This window comes from Olea europaea, unplaced genomic scaffold (assembly GCF_002742605.1).
Source record: "Olea europaea var. sylvestris unplaced genomic scaffold, O_europaea_v1 scaffold3037, whole genome shotgun sequence".
Lineage (NCBI taxonomy): Eukaryota > Viridiplantae > Streptophyta > Magnoliopsida > Lamiales > Oleaceae > Olea > Olea europaea.
The window spans coordinates 38,516-56,939 of NW_019249055.1; the positions used below are offsets into that span (position 1 = coordinate 38,516).

Genomic DNA, 18,424 nt, shown 5'->3' on the forward strand with positions numbered 1-18,424 from the left:
TCTTCTTCTTCTTCTTTTTTATATAAAAGTGATATTTTTCTTATATCCCTACTATATATATCTATATCAGAGTGGTGAAGAAATGAAAATTGCATGTTACAGTAAATTTGAAAGTAGTGTACAATAAAATAAAATATATATCAAGCAAATGGCATCGTTTTTGGCCCCCAATTGAAAAAAAAAAATAAAACAAAAATGCTACAGTAAAGATGAATCAACACACTGTTGTTTTCTACAGTGCTCTCACATTCCCCTTTTTATATAGTAGGGATATATTTTCTATTTTGGAGTGAACTGATTTTTGTAATTTTGTGAAATGATTCTCATTTCTCAAAATTTAACGTCAATTATATGAATTATCAAATTGTTCTAATAAATATATGTCCATTTTACTATAGTTTGATATCCAATATCGCGCATGAACAATATTACAATTAAATAATTGACCAAAGTATACTTTAACATATGAGTAAATCAACCATAACTATACTAATTCACACAAAATATTATAACATATACTCATTTGTAAAAAAAATAATATATATATATATATATATATAATAATAATAATAATAATAATAAAAAAATTAAATTTAAAATATATATATATATATATATAACGGACAAAGTGATTGTAATTGGTTTTGAAAAGTTGAGATTGATAGAAGGAAATATAATAAAGTGGACGTGATAGTAAACAACATCCTGCCACAAGATAAAACTATTCTTCGCGGTAAGAACTATGGAGAAAAATTATACGAATATAAACAACTTAAAATTGAATTACTTTTAATTTTTGTCCATCAATTTTGCAAGATATTAATTTCATCCTTAATTAAAAAATGATGTGATCATTTCATCCTTAATCTCTCATTCAATCTACACGTTAATTTCATTATTAAAAAAAAAAAAAAGTTAATATTTAGTTATTTAAATTTGCTATGTAATTGTTGAATATTTATGAAAATTTTCAATAGGCATTAATATATAAATTAATGAAAAGTAAATTATAAATAGTTTCATGCCAGCATTACTAGTACTTAGGTCAATTATGAGTACTTGTTTAATTATCATAAGTTATCAATGTTTGCCCAATTAGAAATGTTCATTGCCCTCTCATGTTGCGCTTGTTCTTTACTATCTATCTCCTCATCAATGACATTAGGGAAATCGAGCGACTCGATTTCCTTGAAGGACTTCAAGGTGGCAAATTGACTTTCATAGTATTCTTTCTCACCTGATAAAAGATAAAGTCGTGTGAATTATTGAGAAAGACGAAACAAGCTCTACATTCGACCTAGACAGATAACTCTCTCCTAATTGAAGCTTGCTAATTTATGATTCAAAGTATGTTCAGTGAAAAAAACAAGGCTATCATGACAATAAATGACCAAGAATGTAGATTCAAACTTGGAAAAATAGTTAGTTGCAGTATGCAGAATAATAAAATGCAGAAATAAAATTTATCGACTGATTGAGTCTCGTGACAGCACGATGTTTTAAAGTGAAATTGTCCGTCGAATATAGAACACTGCCCATAATAACCTCCATAACCACATAGTACTAATCAAAATTTTGACTTCTTCAACATAGATGTCTTTCATAGAGCATTCAAGGAAATGCTGAGAGCTATTTATCTAAGCAAGAAAAGATCAAGCATTTTTGAGACACAAATTACAGTCCTGGAATCTCCTTGATTTGTTATATAATCTCAGAGTTCCTCGATATGCATTACCAGCGATAATAACAGCAAACTGCTCTTTTTATGATCACAACATTTGAATCTAAGGGTCCGTATTAGGGAGTTTATTGAGAATAGTGTGTTCTGGCTTGTGATCGCACTCATAATCGAGATGAACAAAAGCCCTTTCAACTTCAGCAAGCTCTTCAATCTTTATCTGCAATGATTCTCCAATTGCATGGGCTTTTATCAATGGCAAATCCTCTGGAAGCTCTATGTCCACCTATCGTATTGTTCAAAGTTAAAAATTGCATAAAACTATTTCTTGAATTCCTAAAAGACTTCACAAAAAGTGGTGTCGTTAACTGTTAAGGTTACTTCTTAAGGTTCAAGAGTGTGTGGAGAAAACCCACGTCGATTTATCTTACCTCAACAAAGTAGAGAACACCGAATGTGTAAGCGCGAACTGTATCAACCCGCTTTATTTTAGGACTGTGCCTTAGGACAAGATATGTGAGTTTCTGTAATACTTCTGGAGGAGCTGATTGTCCCACCAGAGAAACTGCAAGAAGAAGCAACGAGCAATTTGACACTTAGATGCGGACATCCCATGAAAAGTATTTGGAAAATACTGATAAATTTGTCCAGTTTTTGAATTAGTCTTACTGTCCTGTTATAGATGCGGACATCCCATGAAAAGTATTCGGAAAATACTGATAATTTTGTCCAGTTTTTGAATTAGTTTTACTGTCCTGTTACCATGCTAATAGAGGATGAGGAGAAACCTGCATTTTCCAGCACGGTTCCTGACCAATTTGAAATCGTATAGAAAGCAAGAAGTATAGCTCCAGAAGGATCAATCCACCAGTAGAATTTATCGCCCAAAACAGCAGCAATCAAACCAACCACATTTGTCACCACATCAAAATAATGGTCCTGATGTCATAGTCAAAGAATAGGCTGAGTACAAAAAAATGCTATGCATTCATTTGTTATTTGAAAGTTAAAAATTTAGCAAAAGACCTTAGCATAGGCTCGAACAATCTTGTTTCCAGAGCTTCTGCAGTAAATCCAAAGAACAAGTTTCACACCAGTGGCTGTCAGCATAATGACATACAACCAGATCAATTGATATGAACTCATCTTTCCTGAAGGTTCAGCTTTGATAAGTTGTTCTACAGCCTGTACAAGCACCTGAAAACCTGAAAGAAATAATACTCAACGCACAATCGTGATACAAGTTCTGTATAATAGTCACTCACTGCAAGTGATTATCAGGTTTTACTCAACTGGGCTTTTCATTGGGAAGACCTATTAAATACAGAGAGATATTCAATATCAATATCTAAGAGTAGACGAGAGGTGGCAACACTGCTTACCAAGGGTTGCCATGACAGCAGCGAAGATGATAATGCCTACTGGTTGCACTCTTAATTTTCCAATAGGATACTTGTAGATATTTATGCTTTTCATCGACAAGTGGGTAAACCATAGTATTCCCCCGGCCATAAGATCAAGCAATGAATCTAGAGTTGATGCTGCAATGGCCAAGGAGCCACTTTGGACCGTAGCATAAATCTGCAGTTCATTCGGATACTTGATTCAGTAACATAACTGGAAACAAGATGGAGTTGTAGCTCAACTTGATCAAGAGAATGCTATAAAACAATTCTATACTGCCGTTGTGCAGTGTGTAATTGTTGACTATCTGAATATGTACCTTAAATGCAAGCAGGAAAATGTTCGCCCAATTAGAAATGTTCATTGCCCTTTCATGTTGCGCTTGCTCTTGACGATCTATCTCCTCATCAATGACGTTAGGGGAATCAAGCGAGTCGACTTCCTCGAAGGACTTCAAGGTGGCAAATTGTCTTTCATAGTATTCTTTCTCACCTGGTACGAGATGAAGTTATGTGAATTATTGAGAAAGACGAAACAAACTCTACATTCGACCTTGACAGATAACTATCTCCTAATTGAAACTTGCTAATTTATGATTCAAAGTATATTCAGTGAAAAAACAAGGCGATCATGACAATAAATGACCAAGAATGTAGACTCTTACTACCGAGTATTTGTTTTTCCATTCTGTCTAACATTGACAAACTGAATAACCATAATCAAGTCGAATTTTCTGTCCAAGCAATCAAAGGAAACAACAATTCCCAAACGAAAGTGTCTATACCGTGACAAGACAAAACATGAATATGGCGTACCTTTTGCCAAAGCAGTTGTTGTAGGGAAATCAAAACGAAAAGGAGCCTCAGGATCAAGTCCTCTCCTTATTTTCTCAGGAAGTTTAGACAAGAAATCGCATCTAAGATCAACAAATTTACGACTATTTTCGCTGTTCAGCTTCGGTTCTTCAACGGACAACAATGGCGTTTTCACATCCATTGATCAATTCCCAAAACCAAAGCACAATCTCTTTAAGAATTTGTAATTCTATTCGATCAATATTTGGGAGGCTCGGGTTTCCTCGATAATCACAATCTTTATCGTTTCTTTTTTCAATTTCCAATTTCCGATACAGCAATCGGAATCACAAAACCTTGTTCATAAATCTCAAATTTCTACTCTCAGAACTGCCCTATTATCAGGATTTTCTTCTAACACGCATAAGGAGATACAATTTTGATATGCGAATAAATTCAAAAAAATCCCAAGAAAGCTTTACGCAGAAACAAATTCACCAGCTTGGAGGAGGGATTGAAATTGAAGAATTTTGTTGATTAATTCATTCAATATCTAGTCTGGAGAGATGCATCATGCATGCATCAATATTGCAGAGTGTGACACGTGGGTTTTAGAGAATCCGAGAACAAATTAGCAAAACCTTAATTATTTGACTGTCAGTGTCTGCATACCCACATGCAATAAGTCATCAATTTCCATTTGCAAATACAAGTCCATAAATTTCGCACTATTTATTTTCGTAAAACAGTCGTCTTGATTCCACCAGAATAAATTCATGTCCCAATTTTATTAAATTAAAAAAAATTATTAAAATTTGATTTAAAGTCAAAATTTAATTTCAACCACACATTTTATCAACTTCTGTCAAAATCTATTAAAAATTTAATTTTTATATAAATCAAATCGAGGCTATACTAGATTAGAGGTATTTTATATTGTTTTTATTATCTTAGAATTAAATTTAAAACGATTTCAAAATATGTCTTGTATTTATAGATTCGAAAAACAAGATTCAGCCCCCAGTGCATATCTCCAAGTGGTAAAAGGGGATGATGGAGAAATCCAGCTTTGCTTGAGGTTGTCGCGTCAAGGGTTCGAATCCTGAAATATGGATTTAGCTCTTGGGTAAGTGTAAGTGTACAAACAGCCTTCCACCCTGTATTCTTGGAGGCATAACCTGCGATTTACCTCTCTCACGATACTCTAGGGCAGGGGCAGTGGGGGACTCTCAAGGTTGGGGTTAAACCCTTTTTTCTTTTTTCTTTTTTTTTTTTTTTGAAAAACGAGATTCAGATCAAGTATCACAATTTGTAAAATGAGCCAAAAGTGCCAACTCATTTAATAATAATTTATAGGTAATTAGGTAAACCAATCTCAATTATAACGCTGACATTGTTACCTACCAAACTGAAGGCTCGATCACTAATTTTCAATGATTATAGGTAATTTAATAATTTATTGACGATCACATCAATACTTTTAAAGACAAAGAAAACGAAATAGACCTTTTTTTTTGGGGAGGGGGGGGGAGTGGGAAAAAAAATTATATGCTGCTGTATCATGAAATATTCATACTCTTGGGTTAAAAATGCATGGGAAAAGAATTGACGTCTTATTAGTCATTCTTCCTATTTTCACTTGAAAATTAAATGATTTTGATAAAGTCGTAAACGAAATCTCTAATATCATAAATAATTTAGAGTGAAGAATGGAAGACAAACAACTTGAAAAGTACAGTGACTATTCAAGAAAAATTTCAAGTTCAATGACTCGACTATCGATCTAAACCAATCTCTTCTTCAAATTAGATGAGTTGATCTGCACTTCTTCCTCAGTTATAGTGATATCTAAAACGAGATCGAAAAAGAAAAAGAAAAAACTGAATCAAGAGTAGAGTACTACCTTGAAGGAGGCCTTTCACAGTAGAGAGATCAACATTATCGACAAGATCCTCAAGATCCACTCCACCTTTCACTTTGTCTGGTAGTCTTCGAAAGAAATCACATCTCATTTGACTCAAAACATCGTTCCTTCCATAATAATTCAAGGGTTTCTTCAAATCTTTCTCACACTCCATTTTTATCAAAGATTGAAGAAGAATTCAATGCAAATCCCATTGTACACTTTTATTTTAAGCAAAGGACAGCTGTAATTTGTTTAACTTAATATGAGTGATTATTTTTCAGTCTGTTACTTCATTAAAAATTTAAATATGCAATTTAATACTGACAACGGTCTTCACCTAAGATTTAGTCGTCATTCAAGAAATTGACCATGCAGCGTCACTGCCCTGTTATTTATCAGCTAATTATTATTTTTTTTATTAGGCACAGATGCAGACATGTTGCAGCCCAAATTTTAGTTTCAAACATATACAGACAGGCCATTTGTAAATTTGGACAATTCTGTTCGAGAAGAATTTATAAATAGATAGAAACGAGTGGTGAAATAATTGAAATGCTAAACGATTAACTAGTGCCGATGAGGGATCTGGGGAAGCAAACTTTAATGATAGTGATTATAACCTTTGTTCAGAACAAACATGAAAACTAAAGAATCCCGACTCGAAGAAGCATCGACTGCTTGTTCAAGCTAGTCTCTTTTATCGTCTTGTTTCTTTTACATTTGTTGTAATGGTATCAACTAGGTTAATTCAGTGGCTCGGTTTGGCTCTCTACTGCCGGCCGTGGGAGGTTAGGGTTGGTCCCACTCATTAAGGCTCTTTATGTTTATGCTCATAGTAAGTTAAGTCCAGACCAATAAAAAAAGTGACTCCAGTTGTTTTCATTAAACTGTAAGAGCAATGCTATTTAGCTTTTTGAGATTACAATCACAATTTAGGTGGTGCTAATATAATATTAATTGATAGGTGAAAATAAATAACTCATTTAATTTCACATTCCATTTAATCTATCATCTAATGTCACTTAAATTGAAGTTGCAACTCTAATGAGACTACATAATATTACTCAAACGATAAAACTCTTGTTTTCATCAAAAATAAAATTTTTCATAAAAGTGAAAACATAGAAGGAGTACAATTCAACAAATAAACTTATAGTCCTCTAAATGGTACACGAATGCAGCGTGCTTTTAGTCTCCTCATTGTATTCCTAGGAATAAAAGCAACGCAGATCACTACTCACATTTCCCAACAATGTAGGGACACACTTGAGACCTCAGGGCCCGAGTCAAACTCTAAATATCCCTCAATCGTAATGTGCATTCAAATGAATTTCGTTCATGAGAATATCTTAGATATTGAAAAATAAATGAAAATAATAGTTACTTATGCACATATATATAAAAATAACGCGAACAAATTTACACACACTTTGCGGTGCAAACTTTGTCTCGTTTGAACATTTTGCACAACTTTCTTCGTATATGGTCGTCAATTCAACTAACTTTGACAAGATTTGTGTGTTAGAAAAAAAGAAAAGAATTTTATTTAAAAATTTGAAATTCATGAATATGTTAGTAATTAAAATGTTTGAAAGATTGGGTTAGTTCATTAGATAAAAGGAATTCCATGAGATGGCAATGCGAAAGTCTAAAATCTGCTACCTCAATTGAAAGTAATGTTAGCATGCAGCGTCACTGCTCTATTATTTATCAGCTAATTATTATTATTATTTTTTTATTAGGCACAGAAGCAGACATGTTGCAGCCCATGAAACAATATATAAATTTTAATTTCAAACATATACGGACAAGCCATTTGTAAATTTGGACAATTCTGATAAAGTTGAAATGCTAAACAATTAACTAGTGCCGATGAGGGATCCAACGAAGCAAACTTCAATGTTAGTGATTATAACCTTTGTTCAGAACGAACACGAAAACAAAAGAATCCCGACTCAAAGAAGCATCGACTGCTTGTTCAAGCTAGTCTCTTTATCATCTTTCTTCTTTTACATTTGTTGTAATGGTACAACTTGGTTGAGCCTCTTGTTAATTCAGTGGCTCAGTTTGGCTTTCTACTGCCGGCCGTGGGAGGTAAGGCCTCTATATGTTTATGCTCAGCGTATGTGAAGTCCAAACCAATAAAAAAATGACACTCCATCTGTTTTCATTAAACAATAAGAGCAATGCTATGTAACGACCCTCAATTGGTACCATAATTCAATTTAAGTCTTACTTAAGGGAAATGTTATGAGTTCGAATTCTAGAGGACGCGACAGAAAGTAGTGAAGGGCAAGTGGGCGTAAGGCCCATCCAAAACGGACAGTACGTAAGCTAACGGTTTGGATACAGAGACCCAGATCGTTACAAAAGACGAAGAAGGAATTGGAGTTTTTTCTCTAAATTTTTTGTTGGAGCCATGATTTGAAACTTGGACGGTAAGAAAATATTTTAACTTCACAACCATTATGACAAGTGATGATCATTTTTTATTTTTTTTAACTCTTGGCAGATATTTGATTACTTCAAAGTAAATGTTATAATGCAATAAACAACAATTATAATTTATAATTGAACAGAAATTACACTTATTTTGATTAATCATGCAATTAAGCCTCCTTTAAAATATTAAGTAAAAGATTATTGAGAAATAAAATATTTCAACAGGTTACACAAAATAAATTCAACTAATTCTCAAAATATCAAAATCGTAAATATTTAACGGACTAGAAAATAAAATATGTATTTTATTTTATATATACATATATTTTCCCGATCTCCAGAAAGGTAGAACTGGGCTCTGATATCAAACTGTAACGCCCAAAATCCACTACAAATTTTACTTATTTATTTATTTAATTTTTTTAAAAAGATTTGAAGTGTTACCAAAATCCTTCTTTTATAGTTTAAGCGGAATTTAACACTAATGTATAAATTTTGGTATTAAATCAATAAGATGAATTCGACAATTTCCTCAATTGGTATCAGGATTCAACTTAAGTCTTATTTAAGGGAAATATTATGAGTTCGAATTTTAGGGGACGCAACAGAAAGTCATAAGGTGCAAGTGAATGCAAGACCCATCCAAAGCGGACAGTACGTAAGCTAATGGTTTGGATACAGAGATCCGGCCTCCGGGTCGTTATAAAAAAACACGAGTTTTTTTTCATAAGAATGAACTATAGTATGGATTAATTTGCTTAATTATATGTTAAGGAAATTGTCAGGCTGCATAGAATTCCAACATCCATCGTTTCAGATCGAGACCCAAGATTTACATCTAAATTTTGAAAGAGCATGTAGGGAGCTATGGGGACAGAGTTAAATTTCAGCACTGCCTACCATCCTCAATCTGATGGACAGTCTAAAAGGACTATTCAAATCTTAGAAGACATGCTCCGAGCACGTGTCTTGGATTTGGGAGGTAGTTGGGAGTCAAACCTATCATTAGTGGAGTTTGCATACAATAATAGCTTTCAAACTACTATTGGCATGACTCCTTATGAAGCTCTCTATGGTAGAAGATGTCGATCCCCAATTCATTGGGATGAAGTCAGAGAAAAACGAATTTTGGGTCAAGAGATTATTGCAAGGACAGTGCAAACAATTGATAAAATTAGGGATAGAATAAAGTCTGCCCAAGATAAACAGAAGAGTTATGCAAATCAACGGAAAAAATTGATAGAATTTGAAGTCGGTGAGAAAGTATTTCTAAAAGTGGCACCCATAAAAGGAGTTCTTATATTTGGCAAGAAGGGAAAGTTGAGATCTCGATTCATAGGTCCTTTCGAAATTCTAGATAGAATTGGGAATGTAGCGTACTGTCTAGCATTGTCACCTAGACTATCAGCAGTACATAATGTATTACACGTGTCGATACTTAGAAAGTATGTGCATAATCTCGAGCATGTGATAAGCTATGATTCATTGGAGGTACAGAGAGATCTAACATATGAAGAGACTCCTTTGGAAATTATCGAAAAGAAAACACATACATTAAGGAATAAAGAAATTGTTTTGGTTAAGGTTCGATGGAAAAATCATGAACTCGAAGAGGCTACTTGGGAAAAAGAAGAAGAAATAAAAGCCAAGTATCCAGAACTGTTCGACTAAATAAGATAATTTTGATGACGAAATTATTTTAAGGGGGCACTTCGAATTTTTAATTTTATTCCACATGGGCTAAATTTAATGTTGGTAATATATCAAATAAAATAATCCATGTCCAACATTGTCGTCACACTAAAGTCGAAAAGTTGAAGTGATAAACACGGTCCACTTATTTGCATAAATGGTTTATTTTGTATACGTATACTTTTTAATTTATCGTAACTTATTTGGATCGAATATTTAAATATTTCAAAAGTTGACAAAAATATATTGATACTATACTCGTTTTGTAGTTAGTGTCAAATAACATAAATTGGCTCAAGAAAAAATAATTTTTGACTAGTCATATTCGAGTTATCTTGATCTGAAGTAAGATATTCTAAATCTTATATTTTATTAATATATATATAATAATAATAATAATAATAATAATAATTATATAAAATAAAATAATCATTGGAGACTTGCGTTTCTGAGAACTTGAAACCTCACGAAACCAAAACCATTCACTTAAGTTAATACGTGTAACCTCTCATCCGTGGTATTTGAAATACCATCAAACAATTCATTTAATTTAATACTTGTAACCTCATTCCAATGTACCGTCCTATCATTGAATCGGATTGATTGAAAATTTATCATTCATTAAATTGTTTGGGACAATCACAAAATTATACAGGTATATATATGTAAACTATGTGAAGAGCTTTTCTTTTACCCACCCACATGCATTGCACATGTCTACACACACACTCTTGAAAAGAAATAACAGTTTATTGCACAAGTCAATTTCAGAAATTTTTGGTATCATTTGAGGTAAGAAAAGTGCAAGTGATTTAATTCTTATTCCCTTGATATTTTTTAATTTTTGGCATGGATTACGTTAAGGCCTTCAGGTCGATTTTTATGTTAAATTCTACGGGATGGAGCGTTTTGGTCAAGTATGTAAATCCTATGGGATATAGGGATTCTTATGAAATTCCTTGAGCTATTGGATGTCGCGACCAGTTCGCTCTAAATCTAAAAAATGTCAGTATGTCATGTCATTTTTGTAAATATATCATTGTGATAAGAATATGCACGTTTTTTTTCTTACTAGGTATTTTTTTAAAATACTCACCCTTCCTAAATTTTCAGATTAAAACGGGTCGTGTGGACGCATGACAGATTGCTCGAGTAATATTCATGGAGTCGCTAAGTAAAATTTCTAGAAATAATAATTTACAAAGAAATCTCATTTGAAGAACATATTCATGTCTTTGTGTTATAGGATTATTTGCCAATTTCTATTTCAAGAATAATTTTTATTTTATGTTTAATTCCGTGCATGTTATTTTAATAGATTTGATATTTATGTTATTTAACATGATAAGTTGGCAATTTGGTTCGTAGTATTTTAGGCTAGATAAATCTTCAAATTTTTATTTTGAATTGCCGAATTCACCTTATTGATTTAATACCAAAATTTATACATTAGTGTTAAATTCTGCTTAAACTATAAAAGAAGGATTTTTGGTAACACTTCAAATCTTTAAAAAAAATAAAATAAATAAACAAATAAATAAGTAAAATGTGTAGTGGATTTGGGGCGTTACAATTTAGCTCCCAGTCTAGGAGGAACTAATATAACATTAATTGACAGGCGAAATTAAATAACTCATTTAATTTCATCATTCATTTAACATATCATCTAACAACAGATAAGTTGTGATTGCAACTCTAGTGAGGTTACATAAGATTACTCAAATAATAAAGTTATTGTTTTCATCAAAAATAAAATTTTTCATAAAAGTGAAACATAGAAAGAGTACTGTTGGAAGAAAACGGATGGCCCATGTAAGTTGATCCGACCCGACCCACTTTGCATGGAAATGATTATTGGAGGGAGGAGTTGAAAATCAAATTTGAAAATTATCCTTCCTTAATCCATAACTTCCCATATACGCCCACTCCACCAACAACCAACTACAAAAAATTCAAAAGAAATTCAAAATTCGGATTCTTTCAAGGTGTAAAAATTGGATGTGGGTGGAGGCTTGATTTTTGGGAAAATTACATCTCAATTTGGGTTCTTGGATTGTGAACAACAAACTTCTTCCTTGGTGATCGAATTTTGACCAAGAAGCGGGTACAAGACGGTGTTGGAGACAAACAATCAATAGACAGGAAATTCAACCCCGTTTTTGGAATTTTCAAGTAAGTTTCATAACTTAAATTCGGTTAAAAACATGAAAGCATGTTTTTACAAGTACAAATCAACAAATAAACGTATAGTCCTCTAAATGGTACACGAATGCAGCGTGCTTTTTAGTCACCTCATTGCACTCCTAGGAATAAAAGCAACGCAGATCACTTCTCACATTTCCCAACAATGCAGGGGCACGATTGAGACCTCGAGCCCCGAGTCAAACTCTAAATATCCTTCAAATCTAGTGTGCATTCAAATGAATTTTGTTCGTAAGAATTTCTCAGATATTGAAAAATAAATGAAAATAATAGTTACTTGCGCACATAAATACGAAAATAACTCAAACAAATTTACATACACTTTGAGGTGCAAAATTTGTCTTGTTTGAACATTTTGCACAACTTTCTTCGTATACGGTCGTCAATTCAACTAACTTTGACAAGATTTGTGTGTTAGAAAAAAAGAAAAGAAAAGGATTTTATTTAAAAATTTGAAATTCATGAATATGTTAGTAATTAAAATGTTTGAAAGATTGGGTTAGTTCATTAGATAAAAGGAATTCCCTGTGATGGCAATGCGAAAGTCTGAAATCTGCTACCTCAATTGAAAAAGTATGGTGGTCGTGGAGTTCTAGTTAGCCCCTGTTTGTCTCTCTTTAAAATAAAACTCTTTAAATTTTCATACTCATTTGCAATCACATGTTTACATAATAAAATATTTTACATATAAATTCAAACATTTTTTCCACTTTTTAATTATGCATTCTCCAATAAATTACTATTCAAAACTTTTTTTTTTTTTTTTTAAATAATGGCAAGACAACATGGGCTTAATGATATAAACTCAAACTGGCCTCAGCTTCAAAAGCCTGTAACAAAATGTTATTGGAAAAATACATAACTAATAGATTATAAGAATCATATTTCATAACTAACAATCTCATAAGATAGTTCTAAAAATCAAGTAGTAATGCAATAAAATATTAATATAATAATATATAAACATGCTCATTGTATATACACCCACAAATTCATTCACCGTATATCCATCTCACGGCTTCTCACAACAACCCCACCTAACCCATTTTCTTCCAAATTGAAATTTGTACGTACTTTCTTTTTCACAATTTTTTACCACTTGTCTCAGAAAGAAAAATAATATTGAGGCCTATTTGATTTTCATTTTTATCAAAATATATTTTTCTCTCTCTTCGTTTTAACTATACACTCTTCATTAAAGTAATATTACACGTAAATCAAAAAAAAATTTCTTATTTTTCATTCATGCATTCTCCACCAATTGATTATTCTAAAATTCTTTTTTTTATAAAATTGGGTGTCAAACACCCTTTGAATACTCTTACTATAAAGTAATCCTACTCCTACTCACCACATCATCCCATAGCCAATCATACTATACCACACTTCTTCATATCTCTCTCTCTCTCTCTCTCTCTCTCTCATTTCATATCTCTTTTTTATATTTTCCTCTTTTTTCTTCAAGGGCTTTGCCCTGTGAATGTAAAAATTGACCTGGAATATGTAAAAATTGGATATATTGACCATTTTAAGTAGGGAGATTTTCGTCAATCTCGTAATAACTTTATATTTTTCAATAAAAATATATTTATAAAATAAGGAATAAGTAAATCAAAAAAAAAAAAAAAATCAAACTTGTCTTCTACACTCCACCCCACCCCTAAAATCGAACCAAAAAATGGACAGAAAATTCACTGTCATCACCATCGTCGACACCACAACCACCACCACCATTATCAAACCAAAACCACCCGAATTCACCACCATCAAACAACAATCCCCACCACCAACCACCACCACCACCACCACCACCACCATCAAACTAAAATCAATTGCCGTCACCACCATCAAACCACAACCACAACCATCAACCAAAACCAAATCCCATGGTACTAGTATATGCGCCTTGATGAGGCAGACCTAGAACAAGTGGTCTGCGATCGTGGGTTGCACCGCCAGCGTCAAATTTAACATTTGAAAGGTTCGAGTTCGTTGTTTGAAGAATTGATCGTAGATTTGGAGTTACAGCTTTGTTTGATGTTACAAAGGTATCAATAGGTGCATATTGAGGTGTTTGGTTGACTCAGAAGGTGGGTTTGGCATGGGTATCGCCGGAGGTGAGAATTCCATCCATTTTTTAGTGTGTGGCAGCCTGTTTTGGGTCGAATTTTTGGTCAAATCCCCCAAAGTTGTGGTCGGTGGTTGTGTGGGTTGTAAAGAAAAAAGTGAAGGCTTTTCGATGGTATAGATATTCGGTGATTTGGGTGGCAGTTGGTTGGTGTTTAAGTGATTCAAAGTAGGCTCAAATGTGGGTGTGGGTTTAGCGGTGGTGGTGGCGGCGATGGTTGTGGGTGGTGGTTGTGAAGAAAGAAGTGAAGGCCTACAGATGGTATAGATATTCGGTGATTTGGGCGGTGGTTGGTTAGTGTTTAAGTGCTTCAAAGTAGGCTCAAATGTGGGTGTGGGTATAGCGATGGTTGTGTTGGTGGTGGTTATAGTTGGTCGTTGTGGTGGTGGTTTGAGTTGTGACGTCAGGTGGTTCTGGTTTGATGGTGGTGGTGGTTGTAGTGCCGTCGTTGAGTTTTTCGTCCATTTTTTGGTTCGATTTTGAGGGCTGGGGTGGGAGTGGGGATGAGGAATAAAAGATAAGTTTGATTTTATTTATTTTTATTTAGTTATTCCATATTTTATGAGTATATTTTTATTAAAAAATATAAAGTTATTACGAGATTGACAAAAATGCCCCTACTAGGGCTGGGCAAATCTCCCGAACCGAACCGACCGAACCGAACCCGAACCGAACCGATCCAAACCCGACGGTTCTTGTCAAATTAAATACCCGAACGGGTATCTGAATTGAGAACCGACGGGTACGGTTCGGTTCTCGGTTCTAGACCAAGAACCGAAGAACCGAATAAGAACCGAATCTTTCTAATTTTTTTTTATATTGAGTAAATCAAATTATTTTAATTTTAATTTTTTCTAAACAAATTAACAAATTAATGATTTCTAAATCCAAATTTTTGGCCCAATAATTTGTTTCATTCCTAATTTTTTAATTTTTGGCCCAATTACCCATTTTATTATTTCATTTCTTAGCCAAACAAGATCAAATCCACTAAATAACCCTAAACACCTACAATAAAGTGCATAACGTTGTCTCGACTCTCACACTCACTCTTGCAGTCTATCTAATATTCCAAAACTTATACAATCGTCGGCCGACACTCTGACCTCCGATCGAAGCCGTGACTTTCCCCGACTGAAGCTTTGATCGTAGTGATCATTTGAACAAGGTAGTTTACTAATCTCTGACATTCCAAAACTATTAAATGTATCATTAGTCGTATTTATATAACGTTGTTATAAATGTTAAAAAATTTAATTATAGTACAGAACCGAACGGAACCGAACCGATCCGAACCGAACCGAATGGAACCGAACCCGAACGGTTCTATAATTATATTTGGACCCGACGGTTCCATTTACTAGATACCCGAAAAGTTTGGTTCGGTTCGGTTCTAAAGAGAACCGAACCGAACCGACCCGCGCCCACCCCTAGCCCCTACTTAAAATGATCTAAATATCCAATTTTTACATATTCCAAATCAACTAACGGTTTACATCAATCTGGACCTAGTGCATGTTTTTGAAAAATTTGGGACTGTGGGTGACACAAAATGAAAGTTAAGATAAAGTCCACAAAAAAAATGAAAGGTTAAGGACCGTTGTCGCAATTTTCACAAAATTTAAACACCTCTTTATAGGGAAAATTGTTGCAGCGGTCCTAAATATTTTCAATTTTTGCAGATTTTATCCTAACGTTCATTTTGTGCCAGTGAATGTCTCTAACCTTTCATAAATATGCAGTTGAAGTCCAGATGGATGGAATCCATCCATTTGATTGTTAGTTGACTAAAGAACTGACTTTAACTCCAATTGTGACCATATTAGTAAGAACAAAATGGTAACTTTGCATATTATTTCTAAAAATAAGTTAAAAATTAAATTAAGAAATCAAAAAAAGAAAAAGAAAAAGGAAAAGGAAAATGAAAATCTTCATCTTCTGCCCCTCGCCCACTGTACCCTAACCCCAAAACTACAAACAACACAGACAACCGTCGACAACGTAAACTGAATTGAGGTTAACCGAAAAATAAAAAATCTTGGAACCTAAACAACCACAACCACAACCACCTAGGGTTGGCAACGGTTCGGTTATGGGTCGGTTCGGCCAAAACCATAATCGTACCACCAATTTTTTGACCATACCATAACCGCACCATAACCACATAAATTGGTTCGGTTAATAACCAAGAAAATAAATTACTTTTATAGGTTAATCCGCCAAATTGATATAAAACAATTTATGAAAAAAGTCAATGAAAAAAAAAACAAAATATTCCAAACGAAAATGCAAACATTATCCCAATTTTCAATTGGAAAATACAAATTTAACAAACAATATTATAAATATAACAATACTAAACTTTTCCTTCATTCTTAAATGTTAGGCATCGAAGTTACTTGATTCATTCTTCCCCACAATTCTTACTAGCATAGATCAACATTCAAAGTTGATTCATATATAGTAAATAAGAAATGTAAGTAGAGAATACAACAATACTACCTATTACAGAATGGTTTTAACTAAGATTTAAATAAAAAAATGCACCTCTTCGTCAGTTTCCTTCTCGCTAAATGTTGCACAAGCTCTAGAATATGATGAAGAATTAGAATTTTCTACACATAATAGAAAAAAATAACAATAAAAGAAGCTGTGCGTGAGTTTGTGGTTTGTGGAGAGTATGGTTTGCATTGATATACTGTCATACTAATGCTATTATTATGAACTAATGGTAAGTGAGTTGGCCGGTTGAGTCAGGTAGATGTAATGGGGGGGATTTTGTTTTGGGTTAGATAGAAAAGTAGTGTAAAGCCCAATAATCAATCCAATTGTTTTTTTTTTAGCTGGTAATCGGTTCAGTTTCGATTCGACGGTGTAAATACCATACCTGCACCGCCACGAACCGGTTCATTAAAATAAAAAATCATATCCGCCCCATTGCACCATCGGTTCGATTTTTTTCGTCCCATTCGATTCGATTAACCGCGATTTTTTATTTTGACGGTTCAAATTGCCATCCCTACAACAACCCTCTCCAACCTTTATTAGCCACCTAATAAACCTAGACACTGCAATCTCCCTCCATCTCTACACCTTTTTCCCCAAATTCCTCAAGTTCTTGGTCCTCAAATTCATATCTTATCATATATTACTCTTCTTGGTCCTCAAATTGCTCAAGTTCTCCGGTAATAATTATCTTTTTTTCCCCATCATTCGCTCACTTTTCTTCATTGACCTTCTCAAACACCTCATCCAACGCCCTCGCCCAATTTTTTAGCAAGAACATGTTCTTCTCTTTTGCTGTTGACCACTGGTCTTTCTCCAGTGGGCACTCCTCTAAGGTTTCCTTCATTACCATCATCATTAGCTTCTATTCAGCTTCAGTGGAACAAATTTTGGTGACCCGATTGAAGTTTGATGTGAATAGTATTCTTGCTGAGTATTTAGTTGTGATTGTAGGGTATGGACTGTAGTTCCCTCAGCTTCGCGGGTACTTCTGGGCCAGCATTTCCTGTTTGATGTTGTTGTCAAAGCGTGTTTGGGTTCCACCGGTGTGGTTGGGAGTCGAGGAAGAAGAAAGTGTCGGTCATCAGCCTTTATGCTTTCATAAGGGGTGGGCGTGGTTTGGTGTAGGGGGTTGGGGTATATTTCTTTATTTTTTTTGGTTTTTTATTTAATTTTTTAGTTAAAAGAAAAATGCAAAGTTATCCTTTTGTTCTTTTAAAATTGGTCAAAATTGAAGTCAAAATCAACTATTTGGTCAACTAACAGTCAAATAGATGTATTCCATTAATCTGGACTTCACCTGTATATTTATGAAAGGTTAGAGACCTTCACTGACACAAAATAAGGATTAGGGTAAAATTTGCAAAAGTTAAAAAGATTTAGGACCGCTACTGCAATTTTCCCCTCTTTATATGCAGTTGCCTCGTGTATAAGCCCATGAAAACGCGCAATTTGATCTGGGGGGCAAAGGTGTAAATGTACGGTCACCCCTTTAAATAAAGAGGAATATCTCCCACTAGGGTTTTACATCTAATTACGAGCTCTATTGTGCAGCGACATCTCTTTCAGCAGTCACTTCATTCAGTCTCGGGTATCTATTGATTCTCGTCTTTCAAATATATTTATGATTTTATTTGCCCTTAAGCAATTACGTTTGTTGAATTGAATGTAGA

General features: G+C 33.8%; 1 protein-coding gene across 2 annotated transcripts; it reads right to left on the reverse strand.

Annotated features, from left to right (window-relative positions):
- Window positions 1-1,497: 1,497 nt before the first annotated feature.
- On the reverse strand, window positions 1,498-5,987 carry LOC111384893 (metal tolerance protein 4-like). Of its 2 annotated transcripts, none has more exons than XM_023009235.1 (7): window positions 5,780-5,987; window positions 3,402-3,574; window positions 3,061-3,259; window positions 2,705-2,883; window positions 2,467-2,617; window positions 2,110-2,243; window positions 1,498-1,964 (listed from the first exon to the last, which is right to left on the reverse strand). In XM_023009235.1, exons 1-7 carry the CDS (start codon window positions 5,952-5,954, stop codon window positions 1,785-1,787), a joined length of 1,191 nt encoding a protein of 396 aa, XP_022865003.1. In that variant the 5' UTR covers window positions 5,955-5,987; the 3' UTR covers window positions 1,498-1,784. The 2 variants fall into 2 exon arrangements, with proteins under 2 accessions (XP_022865003.1, XP_022865002.1); XM_023009234.1 differs by lacking the exon at window positions 5,780-5,987 and adding an exon at window positions 3,898-4,665.
- Window positions 5,988-18,424: the final 12,437 nt, after the last annotated feature.

Excerpts from the sequence above, each read along its gene's own strand:
- LOC111384893 (XM_023009234.1), bottom strand. The coding sequence starts at position 4,078 with ATGGATGTGAAAACGCCATTGTTGTCCGTTGAAGAACCGAAGCTGAAC. Across the intron at positions 3,575-3,897 it reads AACAACTGCTTTGGCAAAAG|GTGAGAAAGAATACTATGAA; the intron begins GTACGCCATATT and ends ATCTCGTACCAG. Across the intron at positions 2,618-2,704 it reads TTGTTCGAGCCTATGCTAAG|GACCATTATTTTGATGTGGT; the intron begins GTCTTTTGCTAA and ends CTATGACATCAG.